Source organism: Microcebus murinus, chromosome 30 (genome assembly GCF_040939455.1).
Source record: "Microcebus murinus isolate Inina chromosome 30, M.murinus_Inina_mat1.0, whole genome shotgun sequence".
Lineage (NCBI taxonomy): Eukaryota > Metazoa > Chordata > Mammalia > Primates > Cheirogaleidae > Microcebus > Microcebus murinus.
Window position 1 is genome coordinate 5,773,446 of NC_134133.1, and position 17,194 is coordinate 5,790,639.

The 17,194-nt window shown below is 47.4% G+C and overlaps 1 protein-coding gene across 5 annotated transcripts in view; it reads left to right on the top strand.

The window, feature by feature from the left end:
• CADPS (calcium dependent secretion activator) overlaps window positions 1-17,194 on the top strand; it is a 483,222-nt gene that overhangs the window by 277,392 nt on the left and 188,636 nt on the right. For all 5 annotated transcript variants that reach the window (XM_075998810.1, XM_075998808.1, XM_020284645.2 and 2 more), the window contains exons 7-8: window positions 7,649-7,760; window positions 15,378-15,517. In XM_075998810.1, coding sequence (XP_075854925.1) covers window positions 7,649-7,760; window positions 15,378-15,517 — 252 coding nt within the window. The remainder of the gene's footprint in view (window positions 1-7,648; window positions 7,761-15,377; window positions 15,518-17,194) is intronic.

Below are 17,194 nucleotides of genomic sequence, written 5' to 3' on the forward strand. Positions count from 1 at the left end.
TTGAGCATCACCATGGCAACTAATGACACCACACACACACACCCCGGCACCAACCTGCACGAAATCCAATTCTCCAAGGGTCCTTACTGGCCCGATGCGGATGTGTTCTTGGCTTTGCACACACACTTGCATTTCGTAAACATCACTCTGCTGTCAGAGGTTTGCAGTGGGTGTTTACTGTCGTTTTGGGGAGGTATATTCCCCTATGTGGCAAACGTTTTTTTTGTTGTTGTTGTTCATGGGGGTGGGGAAATTTCTAATGAAAATTACCGTGCGTATTTGATTGGCAACATTTGTTGATAACATATGGTCCAGGGAGGCTTCGCAAATAAGAAGCTTTAAATAGTAAACAGAGATGCGGCTGCGATCTCTAAGATGCCCCCCAAACACTCGGTACACGGTTGTAGATTTCTCTCCGCCCCACCCACCCCCAGGCGTGCCCCTCTCCCTCATTTTCTCCCCCAAGATCAAAGTGTTCGCTTTCAAAGCAGTGGCACTGTGGAACAGATTTTGAGAAATAACGTGCTGTGACTTGAAAAGTCATCTCTATTTCCCCCCCACACCCCGCAAAAAGTATGAATTATCTGCTACTCGTGTTTATTATTTGATATCAGTCTTGATGTCGTGTGACCAAGTGAGTCAGCCAGCTCCGGTGGATTTGGAGGTAGCATTTGAGCACCACATGTCTGAAACGCTGTGGTACGCCAAGCCCCAATTTTGTGATAAACCCAGGAGTGCCGGAAAGAGCTCCATGAAGAATTTAGAGCAGCAAACTGGATCGCCACGGGGTGAGCTGTCCTTGTCATTGCATGTTTATGGCTTACCTTTGGGAATGCGCCCAGGTGGGCGTACTCCTAACGCTCTGATAGGTATAAAAGTATTTCCAGGGGTGGAATTAGCAATTTCAGCCAGGCCTGGCCCATGGACCATAATTTACCAACCCCTAGTCTATAACCCTAAAATGAAGACTTACGTGTTTTCGTGCTTTCTGTGTGTCAGATATTGAATTAAACACTGTGTATGCAATAGCTTATCTTCTATATATCCTTCTGTCAAGGACCTTTTCCTCTGGATTTGGTTCTATTTTTTTTTTTTTTTAAGAGATGGGGATCTCACTATGTTGCCCAAGCTGGACTTGAACTCTTAGACTCTAGCGATCCTCCCAACTCAGCCTCCCAAGCAGCTGGCACTACAGGTGCATACCATTGCACCTGGCTGGTCAATACTATTCTTATCCCCATTTTACAGATGTGAAAGTTAAGGCTCACTCTCATGCCCTGTAAGTGTGACCATGTCTGCACATGGCGTCTCTCCAAGTAGCATATGATATCCACGAGGGCAGAAGTTATATCTCACTCACCTTTGGTTACACGGCACCACCAAACACACGATTTGCACATGGTAGAAATTCAGGACGTGTTACCTAAAGGAGTCGGCAAAAGTTAGAGCTTCATCCATATAGTGCTTGTAGGTTAGCCAGTGGGGCTGTTCATCTGTTTATTCCCCACCTCTGGCAAAAACTGCTTGGTTTGGGACAGACACATGCGTACCAACACACATTCCTTCACATTCGGAGGTGCCACCGTGGGTGATTTCATTTCTATAGTCTGTACTTACGTGACTGTGAAAGAAAAGATGAAAAGTGGACGGGCGCGGTGGCTCACACCTGTCATCCTAGCACTCTGGGAGGCCGAGGCCGGCAGATCGCTCAAGGTCAGGAGTTCGAAACCAGCCTGAGTGAGACCCCATCTCTACTAAAAATAGAAAGAAATTAATCGACCAACTAAAAATATATGTAGAAAAAATTAGCCGGGCGTGGTGGCGCATGCCTGTAGTCCCAGCTACTCGGGAGGCTGAGGCAGGAGGATCGCTTGAGCCCAGGAGTTTGAGGTTGCTGTGAGCGAGGCTGACGCCACAGCACTCACTCTAGCCTGGGCAACAAAGTGAGACTCTGTCTCAAAAAAAGAAAAGAAAAGAGAAGAGAAGAGAAGAGAAGAGAAGAGAAGAGAAGAGAAGAGAAGAGAAGAGAAGAGAAGAGAAGAGAAGAGAAGAGAAGAGAAGCAGTAATAATAGCTTATTTTATAATTTGGTGGCACTTTCTATCATTATACCACTGGCAACCGCGTTGCTAGCAGCCCTTGGCAAACCACGCCTCGACCTACAGGAGTCGCTGCCTTGTCCCCCTGAGAGCGGTCGCATGCTGGGTGTCCCCGAATGCTGGCAGCAGCTGCAGGTGCTTCAGAGAGTTGCTCCCAAGAAGCCTTGAATCCTCTAGGGAATGAAGCCCTCAGCTAAAGGAGGCAGTTACACACTCTTGCCTCCTTCTGTGTCTCATCTTTCCCCGTGGTGATACGGTTATTCTGAGTTTTCCACTCCTCCCTAGTTACTGAACAAATCTATATTGTGTTCCAGGCCCTGTGCTGGGTATAAGAGATTTAAAAATAAAAAAGTAAAGAGCCATGATTTTAATGCATGGGTTTTGGGGGCAGAAACTCTAAGTTTGAAGCCCAGCTCTATGATAGTCTTGAGATCCTAGCCCAGTTACTTAACCTCCCCAAATCCTACTGTCTCCGTTTATAAAGTGGGGATAATGACATAATGTACCTCATAGAGCTGTCAGAAAGATTAAATGAGATAATCCAGGAAACACACTAAGCCCAGGGCCAGGGAAACCAGAAGCACTGGTTTTAAATAGTTTTGTGAGTGATTTTAACGTTTTTGTCAGTGAACCACAGGGTGTGAGAACAATGGTAGCAATAATCACAAAAGAAGGACACCCAACCCATTTTACTTTATCTACCTTGTGCTCAGAGAGAAGTTAGTCCATTAACCTTTCCACTCTCTGCTTGCAATAAATATGACCACCCTCTGGTCTTTTGAAATCAAAGTGCAATTGTATTTTAGTTCTGGGAAACTTGTAAGAAGAGGTATTCATCTTAGTAGCTACAGCCAGTTGCACAGCAAGGGAAAAGAAATGGGCAGAGAAAATGCAACAATGAGAAATAGATTCGTTTATGGATGTGTGGTCACACCCAAAGGCCAAGCGTTTTTGATACCTCCTCCACTGGCTAACTTGTCTGGGTGGGTTGTAGCAAATACATTGAAGATGTGAAATAAACCCAAAGTTAGAAGCCAGAGTGAGCCAAAGTTCAAGCAGTCTTGAAACAGGACTTTCTCTCTGAGTTACAGAGGTAACTTATGTTAACTGGATCAAGACACAAAGGAGTGAGTTGGTGGAATGAGGGAAGGAGGCAATTTGGTGGCATGGTTAAGAGTTTGGATCGTGGAGTCACCCTGCCATTTACCCCCCATGTGTGACCCTAGACACATTACCTAGCCTCTCCAAGCCTCAGTTTCCTCTTTTGTGACTCTGGGAATGACACAGGCATTTTGCAGGATGGCCAAAAGGGTTTACAAAGATAAATGCATGCATGACTGTGTAACCCTTTTGAGATAGGAATTTGTGCCTAGCACATAGTGATTTGAATAAATATTAACTGTTTTCATTATAAAGATAGCCAGGTCTCTCTCCTTGGCTAGAAAAAGACAAAGAGTGGACATTTTCATGACTTTTTTTTTTCCTAAAAGGGGGGGGGGCAGTTAGGAAAGTGTGCCAATAATTAAACCATGCTTCTCCTAAGAATAGGAAATATGGACAAAAAGAAGCCAGGAGTTTTCACAGGATCCAATGACTGTAGCTAGGCACAAAAGTTTCATGTCAACAGTGAATGGCAGCCAGGTGACACCCCCTGCATGGCCCCTCCACATCCCGGGCTAATCGGACTGGGGTGGCCTTAGATCAGAGCTGGCATGGTGGCACGTGACCTGTGCTCGGGAGGGACCCATGTCTGGCTTAATGCTCTGCCGTTGCCATCTCGAAACTCTTAATAAGTTTATCTTGGACCTCGTGTTTGTAAGTGAAGTCCCAAGAAACAAGGAAGCATGCGTTTGAGCAGAGGAAACAGGAAAACACGTTATATTTTAGTACTTTCAATGGCATTTTCTTCTCTGCATTTTGAACAAGGAGTTCTGCGTTTTTTCTTTGCACTGGGCCCTGAAACTTAGATAGCCAGTCCTGATCAAATGAGAGAACTTTCCTTTTTGCCTGCTTTACTAGGCCAGGTTACCATTTTGGAATTGGGTGGTTCAACTGGGATTCAGTAGTGATCTAACAACTCGAGGTGAGCCAAGGGTCATGGGAGGAAGCCAAGAGCACAGCTGCAGGCCTGGTGAGGAGGAAAAGCCATTCAGGGTCCAACTGGATGGGGGGAGGGGGTTGTCAGGGCAGCCTCCAGTCCCTTGGATTCCATCCAGTTGACGTTGGTCTCAGAAGCACCAAGGGCCCCACAGTGTGAGTCATTGCATGCCTTATGAGCTGAGCATCTCTGGGTGGCAACAGGGGTTCAGGCAGACTGGGTTGGTTCCCAGCTAGCAGGCCAGGAAGTCCCTGCAAACCAGCCCGAGGACTGTGGCATGGGACACAGAGTGAGGCACCCCCAGGGCTCTGGGCTCAAGGTCTCTCTGTGGCTTAGTATCAAAGCTTCTCATTGCAGAACTCCAGCAGTTATCTTTCTCATCCCCAAGACCAAGTACGATGAATGCCCAAAGAGATTAACAGCACAATTAATCATAAATAACAAATGAATGGTTATGTTCTTTGCCAATGGTGCTAACCACTAATAGTGCTCATTACTGACCATTAGGGACAATCATAGCAGGGAGCTGAAATGTGGGAATTAAGAGATTTGGGTTCTAGTCCAGCTTGGTCACAGTTCACTGGAATAAAATAGGCAAGATCTTGATAGGAATGTCCTAGTGTTCTATGGTGCTGTGGGGTGCCTATGGTTAAAAGCAGTTTATTGCAAAAAATAAAAATATAAAATAAAATAAAATAGTTTATTGCATATTTTCAAATAGCTAGAAGAGAGGATTTTTAATGTTTCCAACACAAAGAAATGATAAATATTTGAGGTGATGGATATGCTATTTACCCCGGCTGGATCATTACACACTGTATACATGTATCAAAATAGCACTCTGTACTCCAGAAATATATATATAATAATCACCTGTCAATGAAACAAAAAATAGATAGATAGAAATAGGCAAATGATTATCACTATTACTAGAATATATCTCCTTACTTTGGGAAGGGAAGGTAACCAAAATGTGTTGTGTCCTCATTCTGTTGTAAGCCTGCAGCTATTCACGCTTTACAACTACATACTCTGTTAGTTAGTTGTAAAGTTTAGTTAGTTAGTATCTCTGAAATGAGCTTGTTTTATAGCTGAGGAAATTGAGACACACGGGCGTTAATTAACTTGCTCCCAATCCATAAGTGACTGAGGTGGGATTTGAACTAGAGATGTCTGGTTCAAAACCCTTGCCTTTGCTAGAACCAAGATACCCTTCTCTTAGAGGTTTGCTTGCAGCTGGTGGGGCCCAGTGGTGTCCAGTTCGCAGTTTCTGTCTATACATCAAACACTGTGTTTGAAGCCTGTCACCGTTTGTCCTGTCTCATGGCCGATCCCCGTCTCTGTTGTGACTGTTGTGCTTTCTCACATCAGACCCGCATGGATCTGGGTCCCCCCAATCTCGATCGTTCTGGGGCTCTCTTGCCAACTCTCACCAGATTCCCTGTGTCTTTGAGTTTGGTGAACGGGTTTTCTTTGGTTGAATGCAACAACAAGACTAGAAGGCAGGTTTTCATAATTTATAAAAGAAGAATACAGGCCGGGCGCGGTGGCTCACGCCTGTAATCCCAGCACTCTGAGAGGCCAAGGCAGGAGGATCGCTAAGGTCAGGAGTTCGAAACCAGCCTGAGCAAGAGCGAGACCCCGTCTCTGCTAAAAAATAGAAAGAAATTAATTGGCCAACTAAAAATATATAGAGAAAAAAATGAGCCGGGCATGGTGGCGCATGCCTGTAGTCCCAGCTACTCGGGAGGCTGAGGCAGCAGGATTGCTTGAGCCCAGGAGTCTGAGGTTGCTGTGAACTAGGCTGACACCACGGCACTCACTCTAGCCTGGGCAACAAAGTGAGACTCTGTCTCAAAAAAAAAAAAAAAAAAAAGAATCCTATTTTAATGAGTATTTTACACTATGGAAATTGGTCATCCTAGAAAGCAAATTGAAAAATGCCTTATAAAAAATCGTATCTATGTTGTTTCCTAGTCCTGGAGAAGAGCATGTATTTGGCACCATTTGCATAGTCAACAAATATTGATTAAATGTCATCTGTGTGTCAAGCGTTGTGCTAAGTTCTGGGTATACGACACAGACTTTGAAACACAGTCCCCGTGCTCAGGGAACTTACAGAATATCGAGGGAGTCTGCTGTTAATCACACAAATCAATAATTACAAATCCAGTGATTGCTAGGTTGCAAAATTAAGTGGTAGTATGCTAAAGAGAGTTTGACAGTAGAACCCAGGTTAGGTTGGGAGATCAAGGGACACGTTCTCTGGGAAAGTGGCGTTTAAGCTGAGCCGAGAAGAGGTAGCCAGTGGGGAGCACGTTGCCAGCAGAGGGGACCTGGGATGACACGGGCCCGAGGTGGCAGAGTCAGGAGGCCCGTGAGGCTGGAGCAGATGAGTGGGATTTCACCGCCAGGGGCCCAGATCCAACCTGAGTGCAGTGGAGCAGGTGCCACCGGAGAGTTTGGGGCAGGACCTGAATGCGACCCAGTTAACACTTGCGGGAGATCCCTCGGCCTGCAGGTACAGAAGGGACAGCGGTGAATTCCCTGTAAGAATAATGAGTGAATGATTGAAAAGGCCACATCTTGAGGGGCACATGAGGGGCTCACATGAGCCACACCTGGCACTCTACCCAGTTGCTGGGCAAGCCACCCACACATCACGAGCAGGGCATGGCGTTTCCCCCATCCTCGTCCTTCTGCCTCCCAATCTCTCTCTGACGTGGACAGGGGTGGCCCCACTCGCCCCCTTACTCAGCTCATCTTCGAATGCCAGAGGAATCGGGGCTCCCCAGCTCCCCACCGCCACTGCTGAAGTCTCATCTTAAAGTCAGGTGTTGGTTTGAACCAAGTGAAGCCCTATTCCAGGGGTCCTCAAACTTTTTAAACAGGTGGCTAGGTCATTGTCCCTCGGACCGTTGGAGAGTGCGCACTGTGGGCCCGGGACGAGTCGGCTGCTAAGCAGGACAGGCAGCGGCGGCAAAATCACCCGGTGGCGGGCGGATAAATGTGCTAGGCGGGCCACATGTGGCCCGAGGGCCGTAGTTTGAGGACGCCTGCCCTATTCCAAACCCTACAACGGTAGTTTCCAAGAACTAAGGATTCAAAGGATGCGATGGAATATTAGTGGTTGCCCTGGAATAGTTGGTGGGTAGAGCAAACTTGCATGGGGAAACGTTATCACCAAGTTGATTTCATGCTAATTCCAAGTGATTCCTTACAGGGCTCTGTGAAGACCCGATGGCAACTTTCTGAGCATCTGCCTTGCATTTGCCTAACAAGTTAATTAACACTGTGTGTCACTCAGGCAGCTCGAGGGGAGGGAGGAGGGTGTGACAGCCGGTGCTGTCGCAGCTTAACCCTGCATTCCCCCGAGCCTGGGAAAGAAGGGAATGGTTGAGTAGTTGTCGAGAGGGACGTGACCACGCTGACCTCTCTGGTTCTGTCTGCAGCTGGGGCACCCAGGGTGACTTCTCCACGACCCACGCCCTGCCGGCCGTGAAGGTGAAGCTGTTCACTGAGAGCACAGGCGTCCTGGCCCTGGAGGACAAGGAGCTCGGGCGGGTAAGTGCTCCCTGTCACAGGGCGTGTCCAACGGAGCTCCAGAGAGTGGGCATCCCCAGCTGGGTCCCCAGTGCATGGGTCACCAAGAGGCGGCATTGCCAAGTGCTCAAAGACAGCTCTGGGGTTTACTCTCCATTTGCTGTGTGACCTTGGGCAAGTTCCTCAACCTCTCTGAGCCTCAGGTTCGCTCCCGTAATCCTGGGAGAACAAAGCTTTGCACTGCAGAAGACAGAGCCCCAGGGGTTCTCAGCCCCGTCAGACCCGAACATCCTTTCCAGCAAAGATTTCTTATGCCCTTTACTGTCTTAGAGTGCAATTCTTAGATGATCGAACTGCCCACCCAACTAGCAATGGTAAAGTCAGCACCATGACATAAAAGAAAAACAAAAGGAAACTAAATAATAGTAAAAACCTTCAAAATGTAAATACTTAAAAGACCTAAAGAAATAGTGCTTTGCTGGCTCCCATACGGAGAGTCACTGTGAAGATGACAATCGAAATATCTACTGAGGGGTGTGAAGGAGTGCAGGGTTGGGGACTCCTAAGCCTGAGGATCAGTAAAACTGATTTCCTGAAATGGTAAGCCACTCTTGGTAAAGGTCCCTTGACCTCCCTAGAAGGGAGGGCTGTTCGTGTTCTTTCCCGCTCTGCAACGACATGCATGGGTTATGCAGATGCGCTGCATAGCCACGCCCATCACTAGGGCTTATTTTCATAGCCACGCCCATCACTAGGGCTTCTTTTCATAGCCACGCCCATCACTAGGGCTTATTTTCATGGCCACGCCCATCACTAGGGCTTATTTTCATAGCCACGCCCAGCACTAGGGCTTCTTTTCATAGCCACACCCATCACCAGGGCTTATTTTCATGGCCACGCCCATCACTAGGGCTTATTTTTGGGGTAGGGCTTCTATTGCACACATGCTTAGAAATCCTGCCAGGGCTGATTTTATGGGTAGGGCTTATTTTCGGGGAAACACGGTATTCGTGTTAAAAGAGACGAGGGTGACCAGCCAGTCCAAGGATGCTCAACTGGGATCTAGCAGTGGGCTCCCCGGGACACAGGACACCCTGGAAATCATTTGCAAATGTGTGTCCAAGAGCTGCTAAGTGCATTTTTCCTGACTGGCAAGGCCAAGGCATTTATCAGTGGGAACACCAAAATTGTTCCCACTCAGAACAGTTGAAACCACCGGGCTGTTCAAATCCTTTGTTTGGGGGAGGAGAAAACTCATTCTCCAGAGCCACTGAGCCAGTGAGGGACCTGTGCATCACACAGTCACCACCGGCCAGGCCCTGTCCCCAGGACACCATGGGCAGCCGGCACGTCGTCACCTCTCTTGTGCAGAGGAGCGAGCTGCAGCCGGGAGCATTTCGCCACCCGCCAGGAATGACACGGCTCATCTATGGAGCTGTTTCCCCTGCACCGAATTGTCTCTAGGCAAAAATGAAACCTGGGGCTCTGGGCTGCTGGCGAAAGCCACGAGCTCGCCCGCAGCCGCACATGGCACTCGTTTCGAAATGATGCATTCTCTCCTCCGGCCCCATCACACATCCCCCCAGATGCTAGTTGATTCTGCCTTTGCACCAGACCCACTTTCCACTGACACACTGCAGCAGAGCCGCTGCCAGGGCCTCGTGCTAGGTGGGCGCCCTCTGCTGGCAGCATCTTCACTGGCAGCAGCTGGGTGACCCAACTGCACAGTGGGTTTTTTTGTTTTGTTTTTGTGTGTGATTTTTTGTTTTTCTTTTTCTTTTTTTCTTTTTTTCTTTTTTCTTTTTTTTTTTTTTTTTTTTTGACGTAGAGTCTCACCCTGTTGCTAGGGCTAGAGTGCCGTGGTGTCAGCCTGGCTCACAGCAACCTCAAACTCCTAGGCTCAAGTGATCCTCCTGCTTCAGCCTCCAGAGTAGCTGGGACTATAGGCACATGCCACCATGCCTGGCCAATTTTTCTATATATTTTTAGTTGTCCAGCTAATTTCTTTCTAATTTTAGTAGAGACAGGGGTCTCAATTTTGCTCAGGCTGGTCTTGAACTCCTGGCCTCAAGCGATCCTCCTGCCTCGGCCTCCCAGAGTGCTAGGATTGCAGGCGTGAGCTACCACACCTGGCCTAGTGCAATGCTTTGGACCTCACAAGAGGTGTTTCTACGCTCCAATTCTTCCCAAGCTTAATAGAGCCACATTCAAAATTCAAAATCCTACTGTTGGCCGGGCGCAGTAGCTCACGCCTGTAATCCCAGCACTCTGGGAGGCCGAGGCGGGCGGATTGCTCAAGCTCAGGAGTTTGAAACCACCCTGAGCAAGAGCAAGACCCCGTCTCTACTAAAAATAGAAAGAAAATTAATTGGCCAAGTAATAAAATATATAGAAAAAAAATTAGCCAGGCATGGTGGCACATGCCTGTAGTCCCAGCTACTTGGGAGGCTGAGGCAGGAGAATTGTTTGAGCCCAGGAGTTGGAGGTTGCTGTGAGCTAGGCTGACACCATGGCACTCTAGCGTTGGCCACAGAGTGAGACTATGTGTCAAAAAAAAACCCAAAAAAGCAACAAAATCTTGGTGTTACACTCATTCAATCCATCATTTTTTACTTTGTTTCAATTGTCTTATTTTTCACTTTTGTTAACCTTTTTATTTGGGGAAACAAAATCCATGCACTTTGTAAAAAAATTAATAAAATGGGTAAATAGTGAAAACTAATGACCTTTTCTACCTTGCCCTGGGGTCTCTTCCCAAAGAAAAATCTTGTTTTCAGTTTATGGTGTATCCTTCTCAAAATATGTCATGCGTGTTCAAGCATAGCATGTATAAGCATATACACATATATATCCCTCTTTTTAAGAAAAGCACAATTGAGGCCAGGCACAGTGGCTCACGCCTGTAATCCTAGCACTCTGGGAGGCCGAGGCAGGCAGATTGCTCGAGGTCAGGAGTTCGAAACCAGCCTGAGCAAGAGCGAGACCCCGTCTCTACTATAAATAGAAAGAAATTAATTGGCCAACTAAAAATCTATAGAAAATATTAGCCGGGCATGGTGGCGCATGCCTGTAGTCCCAGCTACTCGGGAGGCTGACGCAGGAGAATCGCTTGAGCCCAGGAGTTGGAGGTTGCTGTGAGCGAGGCTGACACCACGGCACTCACTCTAGCCTGGGTAACAGAGTGAGACTCTGTCTCAAAAGAGAAAAAGAAAACACACACACACACACAATCGGAAGAAAGTTACCATATATATACTTCTCTACATGTTGCTTGAAATATCAGCCCATGCTGCCCTGTCTCTTTGTGACATAGCTACATAGCATTCTATTGTGTAGACATGTTATATTTTATTTAACAAGTCCTCTATTGGTGAATTCTTAGATTATTTCATCTCTGGCTGTATAAACTGCCTTGGTGAATAGCCTGGAATTTATTTCTTTGTATCTGAGTGTTCGTCTATAAGATAACTCTTCAAACAAAAGTATTTTGCTGACAGAGATTTGAAATTTGACAGATACTGCCAAACCACCCCCTAAGGGGCATGCCCGACTGACACTTCCACGAAAGGCACAAGAGAATGCCTGTTTCCCTACACCCTTGCCCACGCTGCAATATTATCCAACTTTTATTCAACGGGTAGAGTTGTGGGCCCGCCGTGTCCGGTCATCTGTGCTGTGGACTGAGCAAACAGGCATAATCTGGACGGGCACAGATCCTTACCCTCACAAGGCTTGTGGGCACAGACATAAAACTGGAGATTACAGGGCAGCGTGGGAAGTTCTCTGAAGGACACCTGGAGAGGAAGCAGGTAGGCGGAGGCAGAGCCCAGTCTGCCCCTGGGAATGGAAAAGTCAGGAAGAAAAGAGGTGCAGGCTAAGTTGCGGAAGGCATGGGCCAGGTCGAGGCCCGGGGTGAAGCCCCCCCGCAGGCCCGTGTGTGTGCCCAGGCAACCCGGAGAAGCTGCGGCTGGCTGGAGGGTGCCCTACCGCAGGGGACGGGTCGTGGTGGCCACATCAGCGTCCCCACCTCAAAGCATGGCCCGAGAGGCCCTGGGCTGAGGTGACGAAGCGCGTGATTAGCAGCCTCGGACGTCCAGGCGAGGTGCCTGCCTGGTCTGCTTGGGGCTGACGTGCTCCCAGCAGGACGCTTGTCGTTCACGGAGTTGACACGACACCCACAAAGGCGTCGTTGGCCATTCAGGGGCGTGGCGTCATGGGGACAGAGAGGAAGGCGACTGTAGTCCTCTCATCTCTCCATCCACCCTGGAGAGGCAGTCTCCCCCAGAGAGCCACCGCGACGGGGAAGGGGGCTGTGTGGAGCTCCCTCCTCTCCATCTCCCAACGGGTTGGGACTCGGGGTGTGGCGTGAGAGTCGGGTGATCCCTAAGAGCAGGCAGTTCCTTTCGGGGAAGGGAGAGAGATCCCCCCGACTCAGAGACACCCTGTCTCTCCCACGCCCGCCCAGCGTCCATCCTGTGACATCTTGCAGCTGCCTGGTGACAGTTAAGCGAACTTACATGTCTTACGGTTTTGACGGAATGGACCCTCACAAAGCAAACTAATGGCCTCAGAAGATGACGGTGGAGGAGCTCTGATTTGGAGGAAACCCCAGTAATACGAGGCTGGCGAACAACACGGAAGAGGTGGAGTTGACAAGCGGCCTACTAGCAGAGGCTCGGTCACCCCTATCAGGAGATGAACATAATGCCAGCGTCAGCAGATAGGACCAGACGTCAGCCGAGATGTATTGGAATTGTTTAGACTACTCAAACTGTAAATGTATAGCCAATATTATTATTATTGCACTATTATTATTAATGCAACTTGCCCTAAATATATGTGGTACCTTCAAATATAGCTGCTAATAGCATACGACCACACCACTTAGCAAGGCATTTGAAAATAGATAGCATTTTTTAAATCTTTAGTCCATCTTTTACTTGTGTATATTTGATGAGATGTAGAATAAGGTAATACAGTAATACAGAGTAAATGTACATAACATAAAACATCAAAGGGTCGGGCCCAGAATCTAAAGGGATGGAAAATCAGTGCAAATGAGGCATATCAAAGCAAACTGATATTTTTTTTTTTTGAGACAGAGTCTCACTCTGTTGCCCAGGCTAGAGTGAGTGCCGTGGCATCAGCCTCGCTCACAGCAACCTCAAACTCCCTGGCTTAAGCGATCCTCCTGCCTCAGCCTCCCGAGTAGCTGGGACTACAGGCATGCGCCACCATGCCTGGCTAATTTTATGTATATATATATATATATTTTTTTTCAGTTGGCCAATTAATTTCTTTCTATTTTTAGTAGAGACGGGGGTGTCACTCTTGCTCAGGCTGGTTTTGAACTCCTGACCTTGAGCGATCTTCCCACCTCGGCCTCCCAGAGTGCTAGGATCACAGGAGTTAGCCACCGCGCCTGGCCGAAAACTGATTTTTTTTTTGTTTTCTGGCCACGGCCTCCTACCCTTCTCAGAGACCTTTTTCCACACGTGCCCCAAATGCCAGGCATGTCCACCCTCCAAGCGCGGGCTGTCTGCATGCCTGGTAAAGCTGATGGTAGCCTCTAGAAGGCCGGAGTGTCCACCCCAGGGACTCTGAGCCCCTCCCAGCTGCCTCCAGAGGAGCAAGAAGCTCAGGCGAGGAGCCCGCCTGCCCTGTGTACCTGGAGAAAACACACGCTTCGGAAACAGCCAAAGCAACGTGCAACAAACTGGGGCAAGCTGCCACCGCGAAGCGAATCCTAGCAAGCCCAGCTTTTGTTGTGCCTATATTTAGTTCACGTTCCCTTAGTTTAGGGGATTTTGCAAATATTTAGTTCCTCCCTGAGTGCCTGTTCCCCAGATCTCACGTGGCTCCTGAGAACTCCATCGACACAAAATGAAAAAGGGATTTACCGAGCTCTGCCTACTTTTCGCTTCACGCCCAGCATCCGAGAGGATGAGAACGAAGGCAGGAGACCCAAATCGAAGTGCCGTCTCTAAAGCGCACCCTTGAACGGCATCTTCTAAGAGCTGATCCTTCTCCAAGCTGTGTGTGCCCCTTCTTCCACGCCGGGGCGAGGTTGGGTGTCATGCAATAGGATTTCCAGTCTGGGTGACACTGGGTTGCAATGTGTGACTCTTGTTATACAGCAGGTGTCCTCAAACTATGGCCCGCCGAGCACATTTATCCGGCCCGCTGGGTGTTTTTGCCACCGCTGCCTGTCCTGCTTAGCAGCCGACTCGTCCCGGGCCCACAGTGCGCACTCTCCAACGGTCTGAGGGACAGTGGACTGGCCCCCTGTTTACAAAGTTTGAGGACCCCTGTTATACAGTATTTCAGTTCTCCGTGGGTCTTCGAGTTGTAAAGATGTATGGTTTCCATTGTCACTTCCTAATGTATTTAGGTGTTAAAAGTTTGCTCCTATTTGTTCCTAAAATTTTTACAAACATTTTAAGAATTGTCAATTTCTACTTTAATTTTAGGATATTAAGAAAATAAAGTCTGACATTTGCTTAAAAAAAAAAGAAATGAGTGACTCTAAACAAATTCCTTCCCTTCTCTAAGTCTCACATTTCTCATCCCTTTAATAAGGTCCCTTCTGTTTTCCCCTGTGGCCTTTAAAGAATGTCTCCTCTTGAAATAGTGAAAGAATTTTTTTTTTTTTTGAGACAAGAGTCTCACTCTGTTGCCCCGGCTAGAGTGCCGTGGTGCCAGCCTAGCTCACAGCAACCTCACACTCCTGGATGCAAGTGTTCCTCCTGCCCCAGCCTCCCAAGTAGCTGGGACTACAGCCATGCGCCAACATGCCCGGCTAATTTTTCTATATATTTTTAGTTGGCCAATTCATTTTTTTCTATTTTTAGTAGAGAGGTGGTCTCGCTCTTGCTCAGGCTGGTCTCGAACTCCTGACCTTGAGTGATCCTCCCGCCTCGGCCTCCCAGAGTGCTAGGATGACAGGCTTGAGCCACTGCGCCTGGCCTGAAATACTGAAATAAATCTTAAAGAATGGAAAAAGAGTGGACTCAAAGGGCTGTCTGATATGTTAAGGGTATGTCTTCTTTTCTTTTCTTTTTTTTTATTTTGGCATATTATGGGGGAACAGATTTTAAGGTTTCAATAAATGCCCTCCCCCCCCCGCACAAATCTGAGTTTCCAGCATGACCATCCCCCAGATGGTGCGCATCTCACTCCTCATGTATATACATACCCGCCCCCTCCCCCCTCCCACCTGCCCGACACCCTATTACTGTAGTACCTATGTGTCCACTTAGGTGCTACGGTGTGTCTTCTTTTCCTACATCCGTCGTCTTATGTGAAGATGAAGAGAATAATGTGTGAATAGCATTCTCTGTCTTCTGGGTTTCTTTAGTCCTTCTGAACTTTAGAAAAGTCAAAGCAGAGTCATAGAAATCGTGATTTTTTTCCTTTTGCACAATTAACCAGAAAGGGAGAGAAGGAGGAACAGAATGTATTTCTGTCCCTCGGCGTGGCTGCTTTCCTCACACTAGCGACATAGCGTAAATGGTGACCCGTTCAAATCACTCCACTCCTTGGCATCAAAGCTTCTATAAAAACATAACGGTGCTTCTATAAAAACATAACGGTGCTTCTATTTTCTGGCTAAGATGCTTGTCCTTTCTTCCCCTACAGGTTATTCTCCATCCCACCCCAAACAGCCCCAAGCAGTCAGAGTGGCACAAAATGACAGTCTCCAAAAACTGCCCCGATCAAGATCTCAAAATCAAACTTGCCGTCCGCATGGATAAGCCCCAAAACATGAAGCATTCTGGGTAAGTGCGTCTTCGCCGGAGTGCGATTTTGGACACACGTCCATTCGTTTCTCAAAACAAACGTGAAAACCACATCTTCAGAGAGCTACGCGGAAAGAAACATAAGGGATTCACAAGAAGTCATTTAAAATATGTGACTGGGATATTTACTACAATCTTCCTCAATTCTTAGGATTGCTGTATTTGCATTTTTGCTGTCAAGGTAGAATTATTTCCTTCTCTTTCCATGGTAGGATTTCCAGTACAATGCAGAATCTACTAGAAGCATGCTAGGAGACTCTGGTCTTGGGAGGTTTACGGGCTCAGCATACCTTGTCATTCAGACTCTACGGGTCACTCACTTGTACCTTAATCAATAAGCACATCCAACAGGCGTGAGCAGTGGCCATCGGCCACCTTCAAATAATCAATTCACATCGGATCAATTTCAGTGCAGCATTTAAATGAATGGGCAAATACATAGAAAACTTGTGATCATCTTTTGTTTTTTGAAGGCTTGAGAAAAATGACCAATTAAGTAGTTTCAAGTAGAGCAAAAAGACGAGGTTAAAAAATACAGTGTGATTTTACAGATCAAGCTATAATGTATATGTAAAATATTTGTTAGAAATTGAGTGTATGCTAGCCCTGGCCTGTTAAACTAAATCGCTTGGGCCCTGTTATCTCAGAAAATTTGATGACTAAGAGAAGACTCGAGCCATATAACTCCAAATAATGGAATGTTTAACGAGCTAAAGGGAAGGGATCATCCTTCAATTATTCTGCAGGTAAACTTTGCCAACTAGCTATCATTCTCTTAGCCCCTCTGGTCACTAGAAACGCCTCACTAATTCTCTCCTGGGGGCCGGGCACAATGGCTCACGCCTGTAATCCTAGCACTCTGGGAGGCCGAGGCGGCAGAATCACTCAAGGTCAGGAGTTTGAAACCAGCCTGAGCAAGAGTGAGACCCCGTCTCTACTAAAAATAGAAAGAAATTAATTGGCCAACTAATATATCTAGAAAAACTTAGCCAGGCATGGTGGCGCACGCCTGTAGTCCCAGCTACTCGGGAGGCTGAGGCAGGAGGATTGCTTGAGCCCAGGAGTTTGAGGTTGCTGTGAGCGAGGCTGATGCCACGGCACTTTAGCTTGGGCAATAGAAGTGAGACTCTGTCTCCAAAAAAAAAAATTCTCTCTTGGATCTATGTGTGTTTATAGTAGGGCTTTTAAGTGCTAAAACTGCCATTAAAAGTGGGAATTGTCAAATGTTTATACCAGCACTTAAAAAAAAAAAAGAAAGAAAGAAGAAAAAAAAGAATAAAGAAAATTAAAAAAAATTTTTTTTTAAAAAGTAGGAATTGGTTGTATGAGCTAGAGGTTTGGGAAATCCATGAACCTGATGTCAAGGCTACTCCTTGAGACAGGTGTAAACAGAAGCATGTGACGTCGGGAGGTGGCTGTCCCAGTGGGGTGCAGGCCACGGCAGCACTCAGTCAGAGAGTGAAAAGCGGTATCCTAGCAACGGTGCCTCAGCGTTCTGGAAAGCAAAGGAAGCCCAAGGTTCCAGGGGAAGAGAGGTACCTACCAGTCAGGGCACCATGGAACTTCAGGTATGAAAAGCTGCAGAGAAAGCAAAGGCCACCCATGAGCTGGAGACCGGTTTTTGAGTTTGCATTTTTGCTGTCAAGGTGGAAGCAT